The sequence below is a fragment of the Nomascus leucogenys genome, chromosome 2 (genome assembly GCF_006542625.1).
Source record: "Nomascus leucogenys isolate Asia chromosome 2, Asia_NLE_v1, whole genome shotgun sequence".
NCBI classification, from domain to species: domain Eukaryota; kingdom Metazoa; phylum Chordata; class Mammalia; order Primates; family Hylobatidae; genus Nomascus; species Nomascus leucogenys.
In genome coordinates this window covers 32,042,632-32,065,013 of record NC_044382.1, presented here as the reverse complement: position 1 = coordinate 32,065,013, position 22,382 = coordinate 32,042,632, and the positions used below count along the sequence as shown (strand labels likewise).

The window sequence follows — 22,382 nt, the reverse complement described above, 5'->3', positions numbered from 1 at the left end:
CTGACTCTAATGTGTGAAGAACCATCATCTTTGATGCCCCTAAAGGCATAAATGTTCTGTCGTATCAGTTACTCAGGGTCCCAAAGTTTGATACACACGCTCCTGGTGGTTCACAAAATGATTTCGGGTGGTATGTGGGTGCATGTTTGTTATATTGATAATTATGTGATTAATGTTAGGGAAAGAACCTAGCATATCAGAGTTGAAATTTCATGCATAGCATTTCTTTGGAGAAAGCTAAGTCTTGCTTTTAAGAAAAGGTGACTTAAAAAAATGTTACATGAATAATAGTACAAATGTGGGTTGATTCTTAAGTTTGGGATACAATGATTGGTGCCAACCCCCGACCTGGTACAGACAGAGGAGCTGAGTCTGGAGAAGTGGAGAAAAGGCCATAAAGGAAGTTGGTGGTAAATGTAGGCCAATAAACCAGTGGCCTTCTGCAATATCATCATTCTCTATAACTGGCAGAAGTTTCTGACTCTCTCATGTCTCCTTCAAGAACGCTGTCCCAGTCAGGCCAGAAATCTTGCCCAGAGAGTTTCCACCCTAGCCACTTTACTTGAGATGCCTAAGGAGAGGCTTTCCTTGCAGGAAAAATGAGAAATACTGAGAAAGTCTCGTCTTTATTCCCATGCTCCCTCAATTCTGAGATGTACTTTTTCACATTTTAATGTTCCCGAAATTGGGCTGCATCTAACAAAACTGTTTTTACCTAAGGTGACAGTTATTTCCTTGCCAAAAAGCTATTAGTAAATGGATAGGAGCTTAGAATTGAGATAATATGATTCTTTCACTATTTTCTCCTCCTCCAAAGCAAATTACACTTGAAAGTCAGGACTTCTAATAAATCTATAAACTGAAAGAAAATTTCCCTTTCATTGAAAAACCCTCATCTCAAACCATTTACCCTGCACTAAGTGGAAGTTAGGAGAAATGAGTCATCAAGACAGGTGTAGAGATATTAACCCAGATCCAGCTTTCTGGACTCCACCCCATCTACTCTCCTACGTTTATAAATCCTTTGCACGCATTTAGTGCTTTTCCTAGGGGTGTGCCACATAGAACCTTCTGGAAATGGCTTTCTAGAAGTTATAAATCTGGATCCTCAACTGGGGAAAAGGATGAACCATCTTCCACAGCTTCAAGTGGACTTCATTCACTTAATGTCACAGCTGCTTGATTTCCCCACAGTTCATTTCTGTAGAAGAGAGCCTTATGGTCTGTTTTTCCAGATGGCGAGCTTGGGGTGAGTTAGAAGTGCCTGATTGGACTTTACAACTCAGCATTTTTATTGGCTATTTTTGTTCTAGGTACAATGGAGGTTGATGGATTGTTACTTTTGGTTACCAAAACCAGGAGGAGGGGAGGGCGCTGCTTGGGAGAAACACCCAAAAAGAACAGACCAGCCTTTCTCAGGCACTCAGGGGTGGTGGCACTGCTTCCAACTTACTGCTTCATTTAGAACACAAGATAATAAGCACCCAGGACTCGGCCTTTAGAAGTCAATGGAATAAATAAGCTGGAAAAGGTTGAAGAGAAAAAAGCCAAGGAACATGTAAGTAGAGGATTATATGGAGCCATTTAAGAGCACAAAAAGCAAGAGTAACAAGGCAGCAGATGGAATTTGGCCCCGCCTGGCCCTGCCAAGCTCACTCTGGGAAGCACTGTGTCGAAAGTGCTCTCTTTCTGTCCCCTGAAGCATTCAAGTTCCCTAGCCAAATTCTCAGGCTGTTTCTATGGAGCTTACAAAAAAAGAGCATAGCAGGGTTGATGTGCCCTTTCCTTGTCATTCTGCATCCTCTTCTCAGCTTCGTGCAATAAATCTCTGGCTTAAATGAAATTGTTCAAAGGAAAATGGAAACTGGAAAAAAATGGTGGAGGGGCAGGAGATACTGACTAGTTCTGGTTTTTCACAAAACAAGAAGAATCTGTCTAAGAGTAAACGGTGTTTATTTTTTGTTGATTTTTTTTTCAATCAAATGGAATTGCTTAATTAAAAAAAACTTATCTCTTTTCTCCTTAAATACTACAGACAACCTCATTTTATCGCAGCAGACACCTAGGAACAAAACACTGGACCCACCAGAGAAAACTGGGCAATAAAAGCATCAGAAGTTCAAGTCAACTATGGAAAAATTACTGTTAGCTGGCAGCTTTCAATTCTAAACAGAAGTGTCCCAAACCTATTGGGTTTGACAAAAGTTTCTTAGAACTGGGGAGCTGGGAATGTTGGACTCCTTTTAATTCTATTCCAATCATTTCCTGCATAGAGAAATTAAAGTCAATGCATCAAATGAAGACCCAAAGAAACATTTAAAAACTTGTTTGACTAGTATTCAGTATGTGAGATTATTAAGTAATAACTTGTCCACCTAGTTAACCTTGTCCTGGAATATATATAGGTTATTTGTAGCCGCCACTGCTATAATATTTTCTGAAGGATGCCAAGCTGTATGCAAGATCTTTTTGCTAAAGTCCAGACTGTCGACACTGATCTCGTCTTTTCTCCGCTTGCCCCCCACACACACTTTTCGGGGTTTGAGGATAGCCCGGGGCTTGCTGTTTTCCCTCGAAGCCTCAAGGGTCACATCACGCTTGGTGTTTCTGTCGAACATCCTGAAGAAGTTGTTGTAGGAGCCCGTCATGATGACACTGCAAGGCAGAGAGCAAAGGGAGTGACCAAATATTATGGAGAAAGGCAATGACATATCTTCATTGTCTTGTCTTTCTGGAGCAAATGATACCATGTTATGGCCAGCTTATGACACCATAGGTTTTATTAAAAACAAAAACCAAAAAATGAGAACAGGCTCTGCAGTGTGATTATTGGCTTTTTGGGTTTTTTTTGTGGTTTTTTTTTTGAATCACTAAAAGCAATAAGATTTTTGGCTGGGTTTGGAAATGAGGGATGGTGAGAACTCTCCTTGTAATGTGCTTTTGCTCAATAGATTGCTTTTGGTTCTTTGGCTCAGAAAAGGTGTCCCGTGGTTTTAATGATCCCAGTCCTACCTACCTCCCATCAGGAATGTGAGACTAGAACGAGGTTTGTCGAAGTAGACACACTTTTGAAAACAATAAGCAGTTGTACGTATTTAAGGCTTGGCCACTGTCAAGGGGGTTCCTGGGCCGTCTGACCTCTAAGGCTTCATGGCATCAGTGCAGTGAGGGGAGAGATGCTAGCGGCATCGTGCACGAACCTGGGGTGTGACCTCTCCCGTGCCGAGAACTAGCTCTGAATTTGGCCTTTTTAGAAAACTTACTTATCTACGAAATGGATGTCATCATGGTCTTATCTAGGAAACAAGTAAGGAAATTCAAATTTTAAAAGAATCTGGGATGGAGAAATAAAAAGATTTTATATGGTTTTTATTTCCACACTTAATGGACAGATGGTTTCCACATTTTTATAAGAGTTACCCCTCTTAGGCATAGCTACAATCGATCAGGAGAGTGGCGAACACCCAATGTCTTCCAGAGGCAAGGTACTGAATGTTTAATGGTGACATTTCAGACACAGTGACAAGCTGAGGTGGAGAGATTCCTTGGGCCAGGGCGTCTGCAAGTACCCCAAGTGCCATCACACGGTGGTTCCCCTGAAGTGGGGGGCTCCTACTCACTTCTGGGTGGAGCTCTGACTGGCTCCTTAAGATGGGAGAGCAGGAACTCTCGTCTATTTCTCAAATGATGTGGGATGTGTAGAGAGGTGAAAGAAAAAGCTGACAAGATTGGGCCACAGCAAGGGGGGATGTGTTTTTGGGCACGTTGTCACCTGTACCAGGTAAATTAAGCAAAGGTTAGATTTTGTTACTCTGGCTCATCAAACTGATACTGTGAACTGTGTCTGTGTACTCGAGTGGACTGTTATCACCTTGTCAGGCAGGGCGCTGAGGGCTTTGGCTCCATGATCTCGTTTCAACTTCTATTATCCCATAAAAGGGTTTTACAGAGAAGTAATTTGCTCAGTGTCACATTGCTAGTTGGTGGTAAAGTCCACCCTCAAACCCACATATGGTTGACTCTGGGGCATAAGTATTCAGTCGGTTGGCCTCGCTGCTTCTCATGCTTTGACGTTCACTTTCCCGCCATGACCCGACTTATTTTTAAACAAGAGATATTATTTTCCAAAAAAAAAAAAAAAAAAGACTACCAACCTTATCTGAAAGAGAAATGAAACCTCCCAGTTGTGATGTTATAGAAAGAGTGTTGATCTTAGGATTCAAACTCTAAACTTGTTACTTTTGTCTCTACTACTTACTACTTTATGAGGTTGGGCAGATTACTTTAGCTTGCTAAGCCTCAGTTTCCTTAACTGTAAAATGAGAATGATGGAAGCAATCTTGTTAGACTGTGGTTGGGATTAAATAAAATGATGTGTGCGAATGTGTTTGGTATATAGTAGGTGCCTAATAAGTGTAGTTTTTGAATCAAGGCTAAGACAGAGGAAAAATTTGAGCAATAATAACAGATATGTTAATAATAATATATGAATAAATAAATACCTATAAATGAAAAATAAAATGAGAGGGCTGGCTTCTTTTCCCCATGGGGGATTTTGTTCTTATGTCACAGTTGCTTTGCTCTCTGTCCTATACCAACTGGTCAGTGTGACTTGGGTCCTTTGCCATGTGGGGACTCCTTCCAAGCCTGCTAGGGAGGGGATTCATTTTGGATCAGTGGCAAAGAAAGCCAAGAAACAGGTGGAGTGTGAGAGAGAGACAGTTCGTAGTCACTGAAAGCTTGAATGTCTGAATGTCTTGCCATAATAGAATTTCTATGCTTTCAAACACTATTATTGGTGCCACCTTCATCAAGGAATGAAATCAGCCCCCGGTAGCTTGCACTTAGTTCTCATGGAAGTCAGAGAATCATTTGTATTTGTCAAACTAAAAATGAACTATTGGGAGGTATTATGAAGCACTGTTCAAATCAAAGGCCTTAAAATAGTAATAAATCACTTTGAAGGAATGTGATAAATGAGGTCGACTAGAATTCAGTTAATGAACCACAGGGCCGTTGGCCAGGTCTCCACTAGCAGCTTCAAGGGATAATTTTTGATCTGGAAAGCCTACTTGGCAGTAATCTGAACTGTTTAGGCTGGAATTTGCTGGTGGATAAGTGATCTTCATTTAGGCATGTTGACCTAGTGCTAGAGGTGTCTTGTGTGAAAAAGATAGGACTTTCTTATTAACATTAAGGTGTTATCTGTGCCAGTTCAGAAACAGGATTCAAAGGCCTTACTACATCCTTCTCTTCTTTCCAGGCTTGACTTCAAGCGTCATTAGGGGCCAACATTATGCATTTCAGCCAGGTTTTGGGGCCCAATTTTGACCTCCCTTTGGCTGTACTCTACTTAGGATAAATTCCCCGAGCCTCTTCAAGACAACCTTTGGAAGGTTCTTCAGCCACAGAGCCTTTCTTACCTGTCTGACCCATTCCACACACACTCAAATTTATCAAAAATGCAGTCATTTTCATAGAGGGAACACAGCTTGCTGCGGAGGTAGTCATGAACCTGGAGAGGAAACATATCGAGAAGGTCAGTTATTATTGTAAACAGTAATTATTTCTGCAAACACCTCCTCTTCTGATGTGAGCTGTTAAATCTTTCATTGTACATGCTCTTTGAATCAGATGGCCTTGGGTCTGAACCTAGGCTTGGCCCTTTTAGCTGTAGGACAATAGGATGGGTTGATGAGCTTCTTATGTAGCTGATAGGGATTAATCAAGCTTGCTTGTATAGACAGTGGCATCCAGTAAGACTAAATAAGCGGTAGATTCTCATTTTCTAAGCTGATTTGCTCACAGGCATTAGAGGTCACCATTCATCCAGTCTTTTATTCAACAAATATTTACTGAATACCTACTATGCACTTGAGATGCAGCAGTGAGCCAAATATCCTTGCAGTGCTTTTGACCCAGTGTCAGGTGACAGACTATATAACCAAGTAAATAAATAAGATGTTTAGATGGTGATAAAATCATAGAACAAAAGTGTATGGGAAAAGAGCCTGGGAGATCTTGTCGGGGGTGTATTATTTTATACAGGGCAAGTAGTCAGGGCTTCACTGGATGAGGTAGCACTGGAGCAGAAGCCTGCAGGAGATGAATGAGCCACAGTGACGTCTGGGTTTGGGGTGAGGGGAAGGCTCTCCAAGCACAGGAAACAGCAAACACAAAGGCCTAGAGGCAGGAATCCTGGAGGCAGTGTGGTGGGAGAGTAGTGAGTAAGCAGCTTGGGGAGAGAATGATCAGTTTACATAGGCCCTTTATTCTGAGGAAGAAGAGACCTCACAGAAAGGATTGCTGAATCTGCTGTGTTGCAATAGATCCTAAGGGTGCAAAGACAAAGGCAGGGAGACCAGTTATAACCTGAGTGATAGGTGCTGGCCTGGACCAGGGCATGAGCAGTGATGGGGACTGGTCAGATTCTCCTTTTGTTTAGAGAAAGAGCAGACAGGAGGACTTGGGTCAACTCTGAGGTGTGGAGAGAAAAACAGGAGTCAAAGATGACTCCCTGATCTTTCTCCTTAGCAAGTGGAAGGAGTGGGTACCATGTTCACTTTTGGGTACAATAGTTTAGAGATGTCTACATGTGGAGCTGTCAAGTAGACTCTGAGGTGAAAGGCGCTGTCCTGGAGTATGTGGCGATTCTTTCCTGGTTTCTCTTTTCCAGTGAAAGCAGCCAGCATGGTTATCAATTAAGAGTGAGCAGGAGAGAGTAATGGCTGGGAAACAGTGTCAGATTTCTGGAAGGCACCAGGGGACACTTGACATTGTTGGACATGTATGTCAAATAAGGCTGATCAAGCATAGTTGAATATTTTTCTCCAGCTACATTCAGCAACTCAGATGTAGATGCCAAATAGACAAATAAGGTTCAGAGAGTAGCAGCCTGGGTTCAGTGTTTCGAAGGTAATCCTTCCTGAACCCACTAGCACAGAGTGGCAATAACAACGGGCATACCCAGTATGCTGGCTTGTCGTTATTAGCCAGGTGCTTTATCTGTCAAAACCTCATTTCATCTCTAAAGCCATCTTATGATGTAGGTACTTTCATTCTCTTTACTTTAATGGAGCATGAAGCAAAGAGATATGACATCATTTGTCCAAGATCACACAGAAAAGAAAGTGACAGAAGGGGAGGGAACTGAGCCCCGGTATCAGGCTCTGGAGTGCACACTCTGAGCTGCACTAGCAACCTGACTCCAGCTTGCTCTGCTGGGTCCTCAGTCCTTGATAGGAGCTGTGATAATGAACTCAAGTGAGGCTGAGAGAGAAGGAGATAGAACTGGGTGAAAGCAGAGGGAGGCTACCAAGGGCATTGGTGTTTAAGTTAAGAGTGATGATTCAATCTCTTTTTTCCCGCAACTGCAGCTCTTTCTCTTCCTTCAACTCCAACAGTTCTGCTGGATGCTGAGCTTCAGGCTCTTAGTCTTGGGCAAAGGAATGAGGTCAGGCTCAGTCCTGGGCAAAGGAACGAGGTCAGGCTCATCTTATGTTCCATTAGATGTTCTGGGTATTTGAAAAGCTCTGAGTTATTTGGACAGAGGAAGTTATTTCTAACTCTGCAAATTAATTTTCCCCCACCTTTACTCTCTCACTTCCAAACAGTTCCAGGCCTTGTCAGGGTAACAGCTTCAGTGCTTTGGTGACAAGGGAATACCCCTACAGCAGTGAACTTGGCATTGTTAGGTGCATTTGGGGGCTGCAAGGGTGAGGCTGTGTCCTGCCCTTACAGAGGCATCTCTGCTATAGACTAACTCATTCACCTTCCCTAGGGGGCACAGCAGTAAAGGTTTATAAACTGGGAAGTAGCATGCTTTTTAAGGTCTAGTTCCATATGCCCGCTTTGTGATGAACCTTTCCTCATCTGTCACCATTAACCTTTGGCATTTTGTCTTATTACTCACCTGCAGTGTTTCTATAAGTGTCAAAATATGTGTGCTTTGGAAGTCATGCCCATTAGCAGGAATGACATTGCTGAGAACTCTGTAAATAATTCTTGAAAGATAGATAGAAGTTGGGATAGACTCAGGGGAAAACCTAGTCTGAACCATTATTTCTCCACCATACCTAAGGTCTGGGTAGCTCCTGCCAGCCTCCAATTGACAGCATTTAAAGAAAAAGAATGTCTACTATGAAGGTATGCTGTATTTATGTTTTGTTGCATAGAAAAAAAGTTGTCTTAGGCAAACCAGAGGGACCTTTTTCTACTAGAGGAAAGAATAAAGTGAGATGTATACATGAGCAACCTCTAGAGCATGGAGCAAGAGAGAACTTAAAACTCATCCTATTTGATCTTCTTTCTTCATGTTCCTAATATGACTTTTTTATGATCCTATTAATTTATGCATGGGATTTTTGACGCCAGACTGAGTGTCCCAATACAGTGTTTCTCATATTTATTTGTGGGAGTCCAGTGTCATATAGTTAGTGGACTGCTATGAGGCAAACAAAGAGCCAACTCTATCGGTCCGTTCTTATATTTCAAGTGTTGACAAACTTTTACTTCAAAGGGCCGGATAGTAAATATTTTAAGCTCTGTGGGCCGTATGGTCTCTGTGACAGCTACTCAACTCTGCCATTGTGCATGGAAGCAGCCATAGAAGATATGTAAGTGACTGTACATGGCTGTGTCTTAATAAAATTTACCTACAAAGACAAATAGGGGGCTGGTTTGGAACATAAGGTTGCAGTCTGCCAACCCTTGTTCTATGGGAAAACTTGAAAATAGCTAATCATACTTAAGTCTGCAGCCTTTTATTCATGGAAATGTGAATGCATGTATGAAAATGTATAATAGTAGCATTACCTGTCTCCTTGCCCAGGGCAGGCATTATTAACTGATCCCTAAATTCTTTCCCACTGGACCTCACAACCTATCATGGTGTTCTGGAGGCTCACTGAATCAGAGTTTGTTTACCATCTTTAAATTACTTCATGTAAAACCTAGCTGGCTGTGTTCTAAAACTAGTTTTGTCCTAAATCTACTCTTCCTAGTTAAGGCTCCCCAGCAGCCACACCCGGGTCCTAGTTCTCACTGCCCTTTCTTTTGCATTAAGGATTCGAATCCTATAAGGTTTGTCTTATGCAGCTGGAAGAGGACACCGAGGTGACTCTAGTCCTGGGCTAAAGATGAAGGGCTGCAAATGAAAGCTTGGGGGCAAGTGATGTGGAGCCAAGCCCTGAAGTCGAGGTAGGATTCAGGAGACATGAACACTAAATAACAGGGAGTATGATGGACCACAGGGGAAACAAAGCTATCTCCGCTACATATATGGCTGTGAATTCTGGCTCCCAAACCTTTCTCCAGCACCTGCTGGAACACAGAGTCATCAAAGTCTTCAACCTCCTCTCTGAACCTTTCCTTCTTCTTGCTCTGACTGGAATTTGGATCTCCTCTGAAGACACTAAAGTGGTAGCTAGAGTTTTGCTGTCACTCCACGTGCCAGTGTTGGGTAGCTGGGCTCCTTGTTGCTCCAGACAACTATTCCTATTTAAAGTCTTCAACTCCTTTGAAATCATGCCATCAAACTAAGCTTCCTGCTACCTGTCCTTCTTTCAGCCATCAAAAGTTCTGAGTCTCTAATCCTCATTCCTTGAAGCAAGTTTGTATCTCTGTCTCTCCTCCATTACTACTCCTGCCACTATTTTTATTCAGGCACTCTAGTCTCTCTCTTACTTGGTCTCATCATATTCAATGTGTTTTGTCCTTTGCTTCCTTGGTCATATTATGAACCTTGTCTTTGCTATCCCTGTACTTGTCATTGCTATCCCTGTTGTTGTTGTTACCTCCCGTCTTTTTAGTTCACTCCTTCTAGTATCTTGATTCTATCAATTCTTAAAATTCATTATTTCCCCTTTTCCCCATCTTCGATTCAGCAATACATCGTAACAATCAATCACTCCTTTAGCATATTTATTCAACAAGCTTGCCTTTCTTGCTCTCTCTTTCCATTGTACTCATTTGGCAAAACTCCATCACTGGTTAAATCTTACTTTCTACCCTTTCATTACCTGTACCAAGCAGGTGAATGTGGCTGGGAAGAAACATATAATCATACAGGTTAATTTCCCTTTAAATCAATTATATAAATTTCAAGTGGATCCCTGAGCAACCCTACCACCCTACAACATTTCTCTTTCTTAGATGAGTACGTTACCCCTTTTCTTTTTATTTTATTTATTTTTATTATTATTATTATACTTCAAGTTTTAGGGTACATGTGCACAATATGCAGGTTTGTTACATATGTATCCATGTGCCATGTTGATTTCCTGCACCCATTAACTCGTCATTTAGCATTAGATATATCTCCTAATGCTGTTCCTCCCCCCTCCCCCCACCCCACAACAGTCCCCAGAGTGTGATGTTCCCCTTCCTGTGTCCATGAGTTCTCATTGTTCAATTCCCACCTATGAGTGAGAACATGTGGTGTTTGGTTTTTTGTCCTTGCGATAGTTTACTGAGAATGATGGTTTCCAGTTTCATCCATGTCCCTACAATGGACATGAACTCATCATTTTTATGGCTGCATAGTATTCCATGGTGTATATGTGCCACGTCTTCTTAATCCAGTCTATCGTTGTTGGACATTTGGGTTGGTTCCAAGTATTTGCTATTGTGAATAGTGCCGCAATAAACATATGTGTGCATGTGTCTTTATAGCAGCATGATTTATAGTCCTTTGGGTATATACCCAGTAATGGGATGGCTGGGTCAAATGGTATTTCTAGTTCTAGATCCCTGAGGAATCGCCACACTGACTTCCACAATGGTTGAACTAGTTTACAGTCCCACCAACAGTGTAAAAGTGTTCCTATTTCTCCACATCCTCTCCAGTACCTGTTGTTTCCTGACTTTTTTATGATGGCCATTCTAACTGGTGTGAGATGGTATCTCACTGTGGTTTTGATTTGCATTTCTCTGATGGCCAGTGATGATGAGCATTTTTTCATGTGTTTTTTGGCTGCATAAATGTCTTCTTTTGAGAAGTGTCTGTTCATGTCCTTTGCCCACTTTTTGATGGGGTCGTTTGTTCTTTTCTTGTAAATTTGTTTGAGTTCATTGTAGATTCTGGATATTAGCCCTTTGTCAGATGAGTAGGTTGCAAAAATTTTCTCCCATTTTATAGGTTGCCTGTTCACTCTGATGGTAGTTTCTTTTGCTGTGCAGAAGCTCTTTAGTTTAATTAGATCCCATTTGTCAATTTTGGCTTTTGTTGCCATTGCTTTTGGTGTTTTAGACATGAAGTCCTTGCCCACACCTATGTCCTGAATGGTATTGCCTAGGTTTTCTTCTAGGGTTTTTATGGTTTTAGGTCTAACATGTAAGTCTTTAATCCATCTTGAATTCATTTTTGTATAAGGTGTAAGGAAGGGATCCAGTTTCAGCTTTCTGCATATGGCTAGCCAGTTTTCCCAGCACCATTTATTAAATAGGGAATCCTTTTCCCATTGCTTGTTTTTGTCAGGTTTGTCAAAGATCAGATAGTTGTAGATATGCGGCATTATTTCTGAGGGCTCTGTTCTGTTCCATTGATCTATGTCTCTGTTGTGGTACCAGTACCATGCTGTTTTGGTTACTGTAGCCTTGTAGTATAGTTTGAAGTCAGGTAGCATGATGCCTCCAGCTTTGTTCTTTTGGCTTAGGATTGACTTGGCGATGCGGGCTCTTTTTTGGTTCCATATGAACTTTAAAGTAGTTTTTTTCCAATTCTGTGAAGAAAGTCATTGGTACCTTGATGAGGATGGCATTGAATCTATAAATTACCTTGGGCAGTATGGCCATTTTCACGACATTGATTCTTCCAACCCATGAGCATGGAATGTTCTTCCATTTTTGTATCCTCTTTTATTTCATTGGGCAGTGGTTTGTAGTTCTCCTTGAAGAGGTCCTTCACGTCCCTTATAAGTTGGATTCCTAGGTATTTTATTCTCTTTGAAGCAATTGTGAATGGGAGTTCACTCATGATTTGGCTCTCTGTTTGTCTGTGATTGGTGTACAAGAATGCTTGTGATTTTTGTACATTGATTTTGTATCCTGAGACTTTGCTGAAGTTGCTCATCAGCTTAAGGAGATTTTGGGCTGAGACAATGGGGTTTTCTAGATATACAATCATATCATCTGCAAACAGAGACAATTTGACTTCCTCTTTTCCTAATTGAATACCCTTTATTTTCTTTTCCTGCCTGATTGCCCTGGCTAGAACTTCCAGCACTATGTTGAATAGGAGTGGTGAGAGAGGGCATCCCTGTCTTGTGCCAGTTTTCAAAGGGAATGCTTCCAGTTTTTGCCCATTCAGTATGATATTGGCTGTGGGTTTGTCATAGTTAGCTCTTATGACTTTGAGCTACATCCCATCAATACCTAATTTATTGAGAGTTTTTAGCATGAAGGGTTGTTGAATTATGTCAAAGGCCTTTTCTGCATCTATTGAGATAATCATGTGGTTTTTGTCTTTGGTTCTGTTTATATGCTGGATTACATTTATTGATTTGCGTATGTTGAACCAGCCTTGCATCCCAGGGATGAAGCCTACTTGATCATGGTGGATAAGCTTTTTGATGTGCTGCTGGATTCGGTTTGCCAGTATTTTATTGAGGATTTTTGCATCAATGTTCATCAAGGATATTGGTCTGAAATTCTCTTTTTTGGTTATGTCTCTGCCAGGCTTTGGTATCAGGACGATGCTGGCTTCATAAAATGTGTTAGGGAGGATTCCCTCTTTTTCTATCGATTGGAATAGTTTCAGAAGGAATGGTACCAGTTCCTCCTTGTATCTCTGGTAGAATTCGGCTGTGAATCCATCAGGTCCTGGACTCTTTTTGGTTGGTAAGCTATTGAGTATTGCCACAATTTCAGAGCCTGTTATTGGTCTACGTTACCCCTTTTCTTCCCTCCCATTCAGTTAATGACCTTACTACTTATTTTACTAAAGAAAACACCTACATGTTCCCATCACAAAATTCACAAACCGACTTCATCTATATAAGAAAACTGCTCTCCTTCCTTTGATAGATGAATTACCTATGCATCTTACCATCTACAGCCAATTCTGCAATGGACTCCTTCCCCTCCGGCTTCCCTCAAGGGCTTTGCTCTTTCAGTGGTCTCTCTCTCTAGTGGCTTATTCCTATCAGCAGAAAACATGCTGTAATAACTTCCTTCAGCCAGAATCCCATTTCAGCTACTCTTCCATTTCTCTGTTCTCCTTCAGAGTAAACTTGTTGAAACAGTTGTCTGTCCTCATTATGTTCCCATCTTCAGTTTCTTGAACTCACTCCAATTGGACATTTATTCACACTGCTATACTACTGTTCCTCTGTCATTCAGGTTACTGATAATCTCCACTTACTAAATTCAAGTTCGTAGTCTTCTGTACTTGATTCAGCAAAGCATTTGGCAGTCGATGACTTCTTTTTCCTTAAGACATTTTCTCCACTTGGCTTCCCAGTCACTCCTCTCATCTCACTGGCTAGTTTCCCCAAATCTCTCTTGCCAAATCCTCTTCCTATTCTCAACTAGGTCATATTTTCTGACCTCTTCTTTAATTATACTAATTGCCTAGAAGATCTCATCCAGTCCTATGGCTTTAAATACCCTCTACATACTTGCGAGTGTCAGATTTATATCTTGAAGCTAAATATATCCAGACTCACATTGAGCTGTCTACTTGCTGTGTCTGTTTGGATGTTTAATTGGCTTAACAGAGCCAAAACCAAACTTTTGATTTTCTCATCTCAATAAATTGGCAACTCTACTTTTCTAATTGTTCAGAACAAAAATTTTGGAGTAATCCTTGGTGCTTCTTTCTTTTCCTGTTATATCCCACATCAAATTTGTCCTCCAACCTTATTGCTTTTACCTTGGAGATATATCAAGAATCTGGCTACCTTCATGCTAATACACTCATCTAAGCTACTATTGCCCCTTGCCAGAATGTTATAACTATTCTCCTGTCTCTTCCAATGTCCCTCCCACAGTTTCTCCTCCCCAGCACAACCAGAATATTCATTTAAAAATGTCAATGATGAAAATGATCTGGAATTAGATAATGGTGGTTTGTGAGTAAACTAAGATCATTGAATTGTGCACTTTGAAAGGCTGATTATTATGTACATTGTATCTCAAGGAAAAAATGTAAGTCAAATCCTTCTGTCTAGAATCCCCCCACTTCTTTTTATCTAACCCCAAATAGCTTAAAATAGGGTTAGTTTATCTCCAGCACTTGATCTTTGCTTTCATTATACTCTTGCCTGGACCTGGATTTTGCTTCTTTAAGTCCTCTCTACTTCAAAGTCTGGTCTTCCTCTTTCAACAAAACCACCCTATACAATGTCTTTTCCTTTGTTTCCTTGCATTTACACCATCTGTCCAACACTTAAGTCCAAAACTTCCACAGAGTCTTCTTGATTCCTCTCCCTGCACATCTGATCAGTAAGCAAACCTCACTGACTCTTCATCCTATCCATCCTTCCATCTGCACGCTACCATTACCAGACCAAATTGTCATCATCTCCTCTTATCTAAATTATCTGTTTGGCAAACTGTAAAGTGAAACACACAGTAAAAAGTAAAACTCACAGTGTTATTTCCTGGTGTAAAACTTTAATGGTCCTCCATTGTACCCAGTCCACAGGCAAAATGGCCTACTGTATCCTACTGTATATTACCAGGGCCTAGTGATCAGCCCCTTGCCTCTATCTCCAGGCTCATCCTTCTGCCTTTGTGATTCATATTCAAGGTGTAAGCACCCTGAACACACCTCATTTCTCTTGACACCAGGCCTTTGAACACACTGTGTTTTTAATTATTACACTTTAAGTTCTGAGATACATGTGCAGAACATGCAGGTTTGTTACATAGGTATACACGTGCCATGGTGGTTTGCTGCACCCATCATCCCGTCATCTACATTACGTATTTCTCCTAATGCTATCCCTCCCTGAGCCCCCCACCCTCTGACAGGCCCCGGTGTATGATGTTCCCCTTCCTGCATCCACGTGAACACACTATTTTGTGAGCATACATTTCCTGACTGGTTCATGGCAGTTAAGACTCAGTTTAAGGGTCACTTCTTTGGGAAAACCTTTCTCACCTGGCTGGAGCATCTCTGGAAGAGTTGCACACTCAATTCGTTGTTCATCATCTGACTTTTCCACCAGATGGTAAGCTGCATGAGAGCAGGACCATTTGTTTACCCCTATAGTATCCACCATGGATACCCCTATAGTATCCATGAAGTGCTCTGTCCATATCAATTAAATTGAATTCTAGCCTCTCCACATGCACCTTTATCTTAAATCCTGTGGCACTTATAGCCTGTACCATTTTACTGAATGTATCACCATGCATTGCCTTACATTTTTCTGCATTGTAAACCTTTGGAAGCAGGGGCTGACTTGAAAGCTCATGAAGGGAATGTTCAATATACCTATGGGTGCCTGGGGTTCTATACCTGGTAAGTCTCGATGGGGCGGTTTTCCATGTTGAGATCCCAGACTTTAACGGTCAAATAGTCCCTGGTCATGATATACCTCCCACTGTGGCTGAACTTCACATCCGAAATCGAAGAGATAATTTCAGAGAAAAATGATCTGTTGCTTGGATCTTCCGGCTCTTCAAAAACTGCAGAACAAAAGCAAAACAAGACAAATTTAGCAATCCTTATCAACTGACTAACATGTTTGGATTGGCTACGAAGCTAACAGTGTAACTGAGAGTCTTCCTTAAGTAGGGCTGGTGTCTGCAGAATGTAAGTTGCTAATAGAGAACTGTTATCTCTCTGGTAGCAGAAAAAGCTGTCATTAGTTTCTGGATTTTAAATCTCATGGAAGGACTGGCATGGGACCTGTCCCATTCATAGATCTGGCACTGACAGATCCATGTATCTAACTCTGTTTCTGTTTCCCTTGGTATCTGGGTGTCACTGCACAAAACCTGGAGTCATCTTAAGACAGTTAAAAAAATTTTTTTTACAGCTTTAGTGAGATACAATTCGCATACCACAAAATGTAAAGTGTAGAGTTCAGTAGTTTTTAGTATAATCAAAAAATCATTGCTATAATCTAAATTTAGAATATGTTCTTTACCTCCCCCCCAAAACTCCATATCCATTGGCAGTTACTTTCCATTCCCTGCTCCTATAGTACCAGGTAAACACCATCTACTTTCTGATTCTCATTGTGGAAATTTCACATAAATGGAATCATAGAATATATGGTCATTTGGGACTGGCTCCTTTTACTTGGCATAAAATTTTCAAGGTTCATCCATGTCGTAGCATGTATCAGGTCTTCATTCTTCCTATGGCTGAATAGTATTCCATTGTATGAATATACCACATTTTGTTTATCCATTTTAATAGTATTCCATTGTATGAATATACCACATTTTGTTTATCCATTTTATGAGCATTTGAGTTGTTTCCACTTTTTAGCTGCTAGGAATAGCACTGCTATGATTATTCATGTAGAAATTTTTGACTGGTGATATGTTTTCATTTCTCTTGTTGGCTCACAGTGTTTCATAGTGGAACTTTGGCCAGGTGTGGTGGCTCATGCCTGTATTCAGCACTTTGGGAGGCCTAGGCGGGAAGATCACTTAAACCCAAGATTTCGAGACCAGCCTGGATAACATAGGAAGATCCCATTGCTATAAAAAATTAGCCAGGCATGGTAGGGCTTGCCTGTGGTCCCAGCTACTTGGGTGGATGAGGCAAGAAGGGTCGCTTGAGCCAAGGAAGGTGCAGTGAGCTACTGTTGGGCCACTGCACCCCAGCCTGGGCAACAGATCGAGATCCTGTCTTCAAAAAAGGAAGAAATAAAAAAAAGTGGCGCTTTCTTACTGGACTGCCTTGGGTCTAAGCCTGTCATTTACTTGTTGTGTGACCTTAGGCAAGATACTTCTCTGTGCCTTAGGTCTCCTTATATGTAAACTGTAGCTATATGATGTCTTTTTAAAATTAACAAAATTTCTAAATTTGTATAAACTTAAGTGTGGTTTTGTTACATGGATATATTGCATAGTGATGAGGTCTGGGCTTCTAGTGTAACCATTAGGCAAATAGTGTATACTGAACCTATAGTGTCTTTTTTGTGTGGATTGTCTATTTGCACTCATATCCAGGCTCTTATTATCTCTCTCAATAGCTTCAGCTGATTTCCACTTACAGGAAAAAGGCATGGCTTCTCAATATGTTATTGGAGCCCATCATAAACTGCCTCTAATTCTTTCTACCTCGATTTTAAGTTGGATGTATAGAGTATATCTTGATGTTTCCCCACTTCTATTCATTGCCTGATTCTTTCTTCATTGATCCAAATACTCTTTGATGCATATACCTCATCTACTACATATTATTTCACCCCAAATGATCTTTTCTTTTCTCTGAAGCCCTATCATGCTTGGTCTGGCCATTTATTTAGTATTTGCTCAGGTATTCTCTTACAATGGAACTATCATTTTTCACATTATTATTATTAACAATTCATGAGTTTGTTTTATCTCTTCAACTAGGACATAAGCTTCCTGAGAACAGGATTTTGGTCTTATCTTCGTATTCAGAGTCTTACTTACAAATGTTCAATGAATATTTGTTGCTTCACTGGAGCCAAAGCCAGATAAATTAACAGATTCTTTGCCTTCTGGGTGCTTAGCATGTATAGTATTCCGTTGAAACATATGCATTTGCTGACATTCAATTATTTTTGACCTACAAAGATAGCAATTGTGTATGGCTAAACCTAATAAGGGTTTATATCACAATTTTAGGCTGAACCAAACACTGGCCTACAGGTTGCTGAGTTAAGTTATCCTCCAAGACTACTTCTTTCCTGCCTGCTCAATGCACTCACATAGTCAGTAATGAATTCTATATAAAGAACCCAAGTATATAATAAGTTGCTGAATTAAACCGTGAACTAAGCCAAAATGTTAATTTTCACAGAAGCATTGAAGAGAATAGCAACAATAACCCCGATCAATCAGAATTGAAATTGCAAAAATTTAGAAAAAATCATTGAAACAGAAAAACATGGCTCATTACAGCCTCTGACCCAATGTCTTAGTCTCTGCCCTCATCTTTTGGGCTTCAGCTGAGTATTAGTGAAGGCCCCTGGATTCTAATTGGTATCTTCATAGATGAGAACTAGATAGGAAGAAAATCTTCACATTAGTTTCAACTAACAGCCATCTCAGTAGTATTGGAGGCTTGGAAATTCCAAGTAAAACACCTGGCCCAGAGGCAGTAAAGTGGATGGGCTTAGCAAATTGTGCTCTGGAGTCATCAATTCCTGCCTCTGTCAGTTACTAGCTGTGATCATTTTATTTACTACTCCAGCTTTAGTTTCCCCAGCTGCAAAATGAGGAGCCACATTGCTTGGCCTGTAAGCTTGGTACACAGTAGGTTCTCAATGCATGTCATCACTATTTTCATTTTCAGCATGCACTGCTTCTGTGCTGGCCAGTCATATCTCATTCATCAAGACTCTTGAGAATTTGGGACCAAGGAGTACAGAACCTGCAGACTATTTAAAAGACACAAAGAATGTTTACATTTTCTTTTCTTTAAACTCAAATCTATTTAAAAATGTTTAAATCGACAACAAAATTGTATGTATTTATGGTGCATTTCAATGTTATACATAGGAATCTGTTTCCCAAATACTTGGCGTATTTGGAAGCCAGTGTAGCAACACTGTAAAGCCTCACAATGATACCTTCACAAGATGGATGTGAAATGAAAGATGACAATTCTTCAATCAACCTACCACTATTTATTTGTGGAGTGCCGGCTTTAGGTAGCACACAGAGGGCAAGGCACAGATAACATACCGGCATAGCACTTTGTAGTTCATGACATATCTAGTATATTCAAGTTTTAATAGCAACTCCAGGAATTATTTTCGTTCCTTGGGTAATAGCATTTAATAGTATTAATAATTACTGTTGATGGGAAGCTTATAATACTACAGGCCCTGTGCTTTACTTAGTTGTTAAAACAGCCTATGAAGTAGGAATTATGATTCCTCATTTTATATATGTGGATAACTAAGGCACAGAGAGGTTTTATAACCAGTCCAGGGACACACTGAGATAGAGCTGCATTTTGAACTCATGTCTATCTGACTTCAAAATCTTTGTTCTTAATCATGATGCCATGTACAAGACCTTGCTGTGCATTCATTTATAAGTTAAGTGTCTTGTATGCACAGGCACACACACATGCACAATACAGTATATTAGCTAGAGTCCACAAATAAAAAGTATTTGGATATGTGCCAGGCCCTGTACCAAATGCTAAAGACACAATAATGAACAAGATAGATCCATCACTACTCCTAGTGAGCTCACAGGATAGAGGAGGGGACAGATGTTTAGCAATCACACAAATGTAGTTACAGTTGTGAATAAGTGAGATTTTACTGTGTTATCAGAGGGAAATCATGGTGCTATGGAACTGGCTAGTGGAAGGTAAATGGAACACCAGTGTGTATTCCATAAAATTTACTTCTCGTGCCCCCTGCAATATCAGAGATGTGCAAAATTTGTTGAACATGTAGTACAACGGTATCTGGTGCCTGAGTGATAGAACTTGAGACAAATCAACACTAGCATTTCTCCTGGAGACCCTTGGTTTGGCATGACAGTAGAGAATCTGCTGACCTGCATGGTTTCCAATTAGCTACCAGAAAATAGAGATATTGAGAGGAGAGAGGAAGAGAACTAAGGGGGAGACAAGAAGAGCTTTGCTCCCTTTGTGAGGAAGCAGTCTTGGTGAGAATCCTGACATACCCCCAGAGGCTAGGACTGGGCTGTCAGGTTCACCAACAGGAGCGTATGCCTTGGAGACCCCAGTAGTAAAATGAGATTTGCTACCACTCCTTGGTCCTCAAGCTTTGCATACATTATTGCATTTAATGCTCAAACTTCTAAGGAAGGTACTGTCACTCTTCTCATTTGTAGATAAGGAGACAGACCAGGAGGAAAGGTTCAGTAAGTCACCCAGGATCATGCAGCTAGGCAGCAGCAGAGATGGGCTCTTGACTCTGCCCATCTGTCACACCACCTCCACAACTAGGCCTTGCCTTGCTTTGTCAATATTGTTTCCCTGTTCAAACAAGTCAAACCAGGATTCCTCACATTCTAGATATACCTTGTATATTCCCACTTTTGTGCCTCTGCTGCTCCTCACCTCTTCCTGTGCCCATCCAGGTACATTGGAAAGAACATCAGACTCAGGGATGCTGGGCTGGAATCCAGGCTGGGCGCAAGTCCAGGCTGGCTTTTCATAATACCTATCATCTATTGAGCTCTTGTGCTGTGTGCTCTACATGTATTAACTCACTCACTATTCATAGGTATTAGTACTTTCTCTTTTCCACAAATTAGTCTAATCAGTCAACTCAGGCACAACTCACAGCTAGTAGGAACAGAGCCAGAATTTGAACTCAGTATACTTCCAGCTTATGTTCTTAACCTCTGTCCTACTCTCTTTCATCTGCGTGGCTTTCAGCAACTGTCAATTCTCTGGGCCTGTTTCCTTCTCTGTAATACGAAGGAGTTATGGTTGCCTACCAGGTCCCTCCCAGCTCTTAGATTCTAAAATCTATGAAATTCCACTGGCTTTTCAATTTCCCTTTCCTAATCCCCACTACTCTAGGTAGCCTTTCCAAAGTGACTTCAGCAAAATGTTCAACTTGTGATATGTCAGGCATTCCAGATTCCAAAGTCAAATAAGCTTGGGAAACCTTGACAATTTTGGGAGTTGACAACGCAATCACCCTATTGTTGGGGCATTACAGAATGTTCAGCAACATATCTGGCCTGTACTCACTAGATCTGCCCTGCTGACTCCATCCGTCCACATGTGGCTACAAAAATGTCTCTAGATATTGCCAAATGTTCCCCAGGGGGCATGACTGCCCCTGGTTGAGAATCACTGCTTTAATCCTACTTCAGAGTATTATTTGATCACACCTTTCTCCCCACTCCATTTTATTTTTATTTGGCAAATCATTTGCAGCTCAGTGTTTCTCTAGTACAGGCTTCCTCAGAATACACTTTGGGTTAGATTGCTATGGTCAAAAGCAACTGAATACTGCCTTTAAAATTCCATAGGCTATCTTATGTGCCTTGTGCAGATGTGTTTTCTGTTATAACATGTACAGATATGAATACATCTCCATGGAGCTGTAAGTATCTTGTGGGAGAGGGCTCAGATGACTGGGTAAATAAATAAGTTTCCAGAATCTGGGGAAAATCTTGAATTCAGTAATTCAAGAATTCAAAAATAAGAGAAAGAATTAAGAAGAAGACTGCCAACTTTAGAGAAACCTAAAGTGAAACAGCATTCATTACAACTGGAGCAAGGGCAGAAAGGAGGCATTCAGCAAGCTGGTTGTGGACTCTGGGGATAGGAGAAGAGAGAGATTAGGTAACCATAGGTGCAGGCTGTTCCTGGATGTGGCTCCTTTCTCTTGATCTTACACTGGACCTTCATTAATTTCACAGGAACTCATGCCCATGTAGAGGGGTTAGGAGGGGCCCAAGGCCACTAACAAACAGCTGATCTTGAAGGCCTGTTCACTCTGTCTTAGATGGTGTGTTGACTAACAGTATAGGTGGTTCCAGACTCAGTGGCCTGGGTTGAAACTCCAGCTTTGCTGCTTATAAATGATGGAGCTTTGAACAAGCAGCCTGACTCCTTCCAAGCTTCATTTAATGGAGATAATAGTAGTACCTATATTCTAGGATGGTTGTGAGGATAGATGAGATCTTGCTTGTGAATCACTTAGCAAAGTGTCTGTACCCAAAACAATAGGGAAGGCAGCAGTAATGCAGAAGTAGGCATTGCCTAAGGCAAGCTTGGTGTGCAAGGAGTCCAAAAGCCTAAAGTGTTTTTCCGTTTGAGGCAGATCTTAAGAACCAGTTGTGATACCGATTTCTGGGTCTTCTTTCTGGGCTGTGACACAGACACATACTAGCTTGTTTCTGAACTATCCCTTGAAATACACCCTCCTTGGTCCAAGTCTGTCTTATTTCAATGTCACCCCCACCCTGGCTGTGATGATGCGGGCAGATGAGAGGGAGTGTACAGGAAACAAGCCAGGGGGACATGAGGGTCCGCTCTCGATGAAAAAGGAACAGCCTCGGAATCATGCGCAGGGCTTTAAATTGCTCACTTCTGCTGACATTTCTTCTACAGGGAAGCGCGGCTGGCACGTTTTTCCGTTTGGAGACATGGTTGACAATTTCTCCATAATGGGGACACAACTGGCAATTTTCCTACAGAGTGAGGCAGATGGCAATTTTCCTTCAGAGACATGCAGGCAACAGTTTTGCCCCTGGAGAGAAAAGCCTCGCCGATTGAGATG

At 41.2% G+C, this 22,382-nt stretch overlaps 1 protein-coding gene across 12 annotated transcripts in view; it reads right to left on the bottom strand.

Annotated features, from left to right (window-relative positions):
- Window positions 1–202: 202 nt before the first annotated feature.
- The window catches only part of PPP2R2B (protein phosphatase 2 regulatory subunit Bbeta), a 492,508-nt gene continuing 470,328 nt past the window's right edge, over window positions 203–22,382 (bottom strand). For all 12 annotated transcript variants that reach the window (XM_030826999.1, XM_003266591.3, XM_003266586.3 and 9 more), the window contains 3 exons: window positions 15,464–15,633; window positions 5,424–5,515; window positions 203–2,655 (listed from right to left, as the gene is read on the bottom strand). In XM_030826999.1, the coding sequence (XP_030682859.1) occupies window positions 2,376–2,655; window positions 5,424–5,515; window positions 15,464–15,633 (542 nt within the window). In that variant the 3' untranslated portion in view covers window positions 203–2,375. The remainder of the gene's footprint in view (window positions 2,656–5,423; window positions 5,516–15,463; window positions 15,634–22,382) is intronic.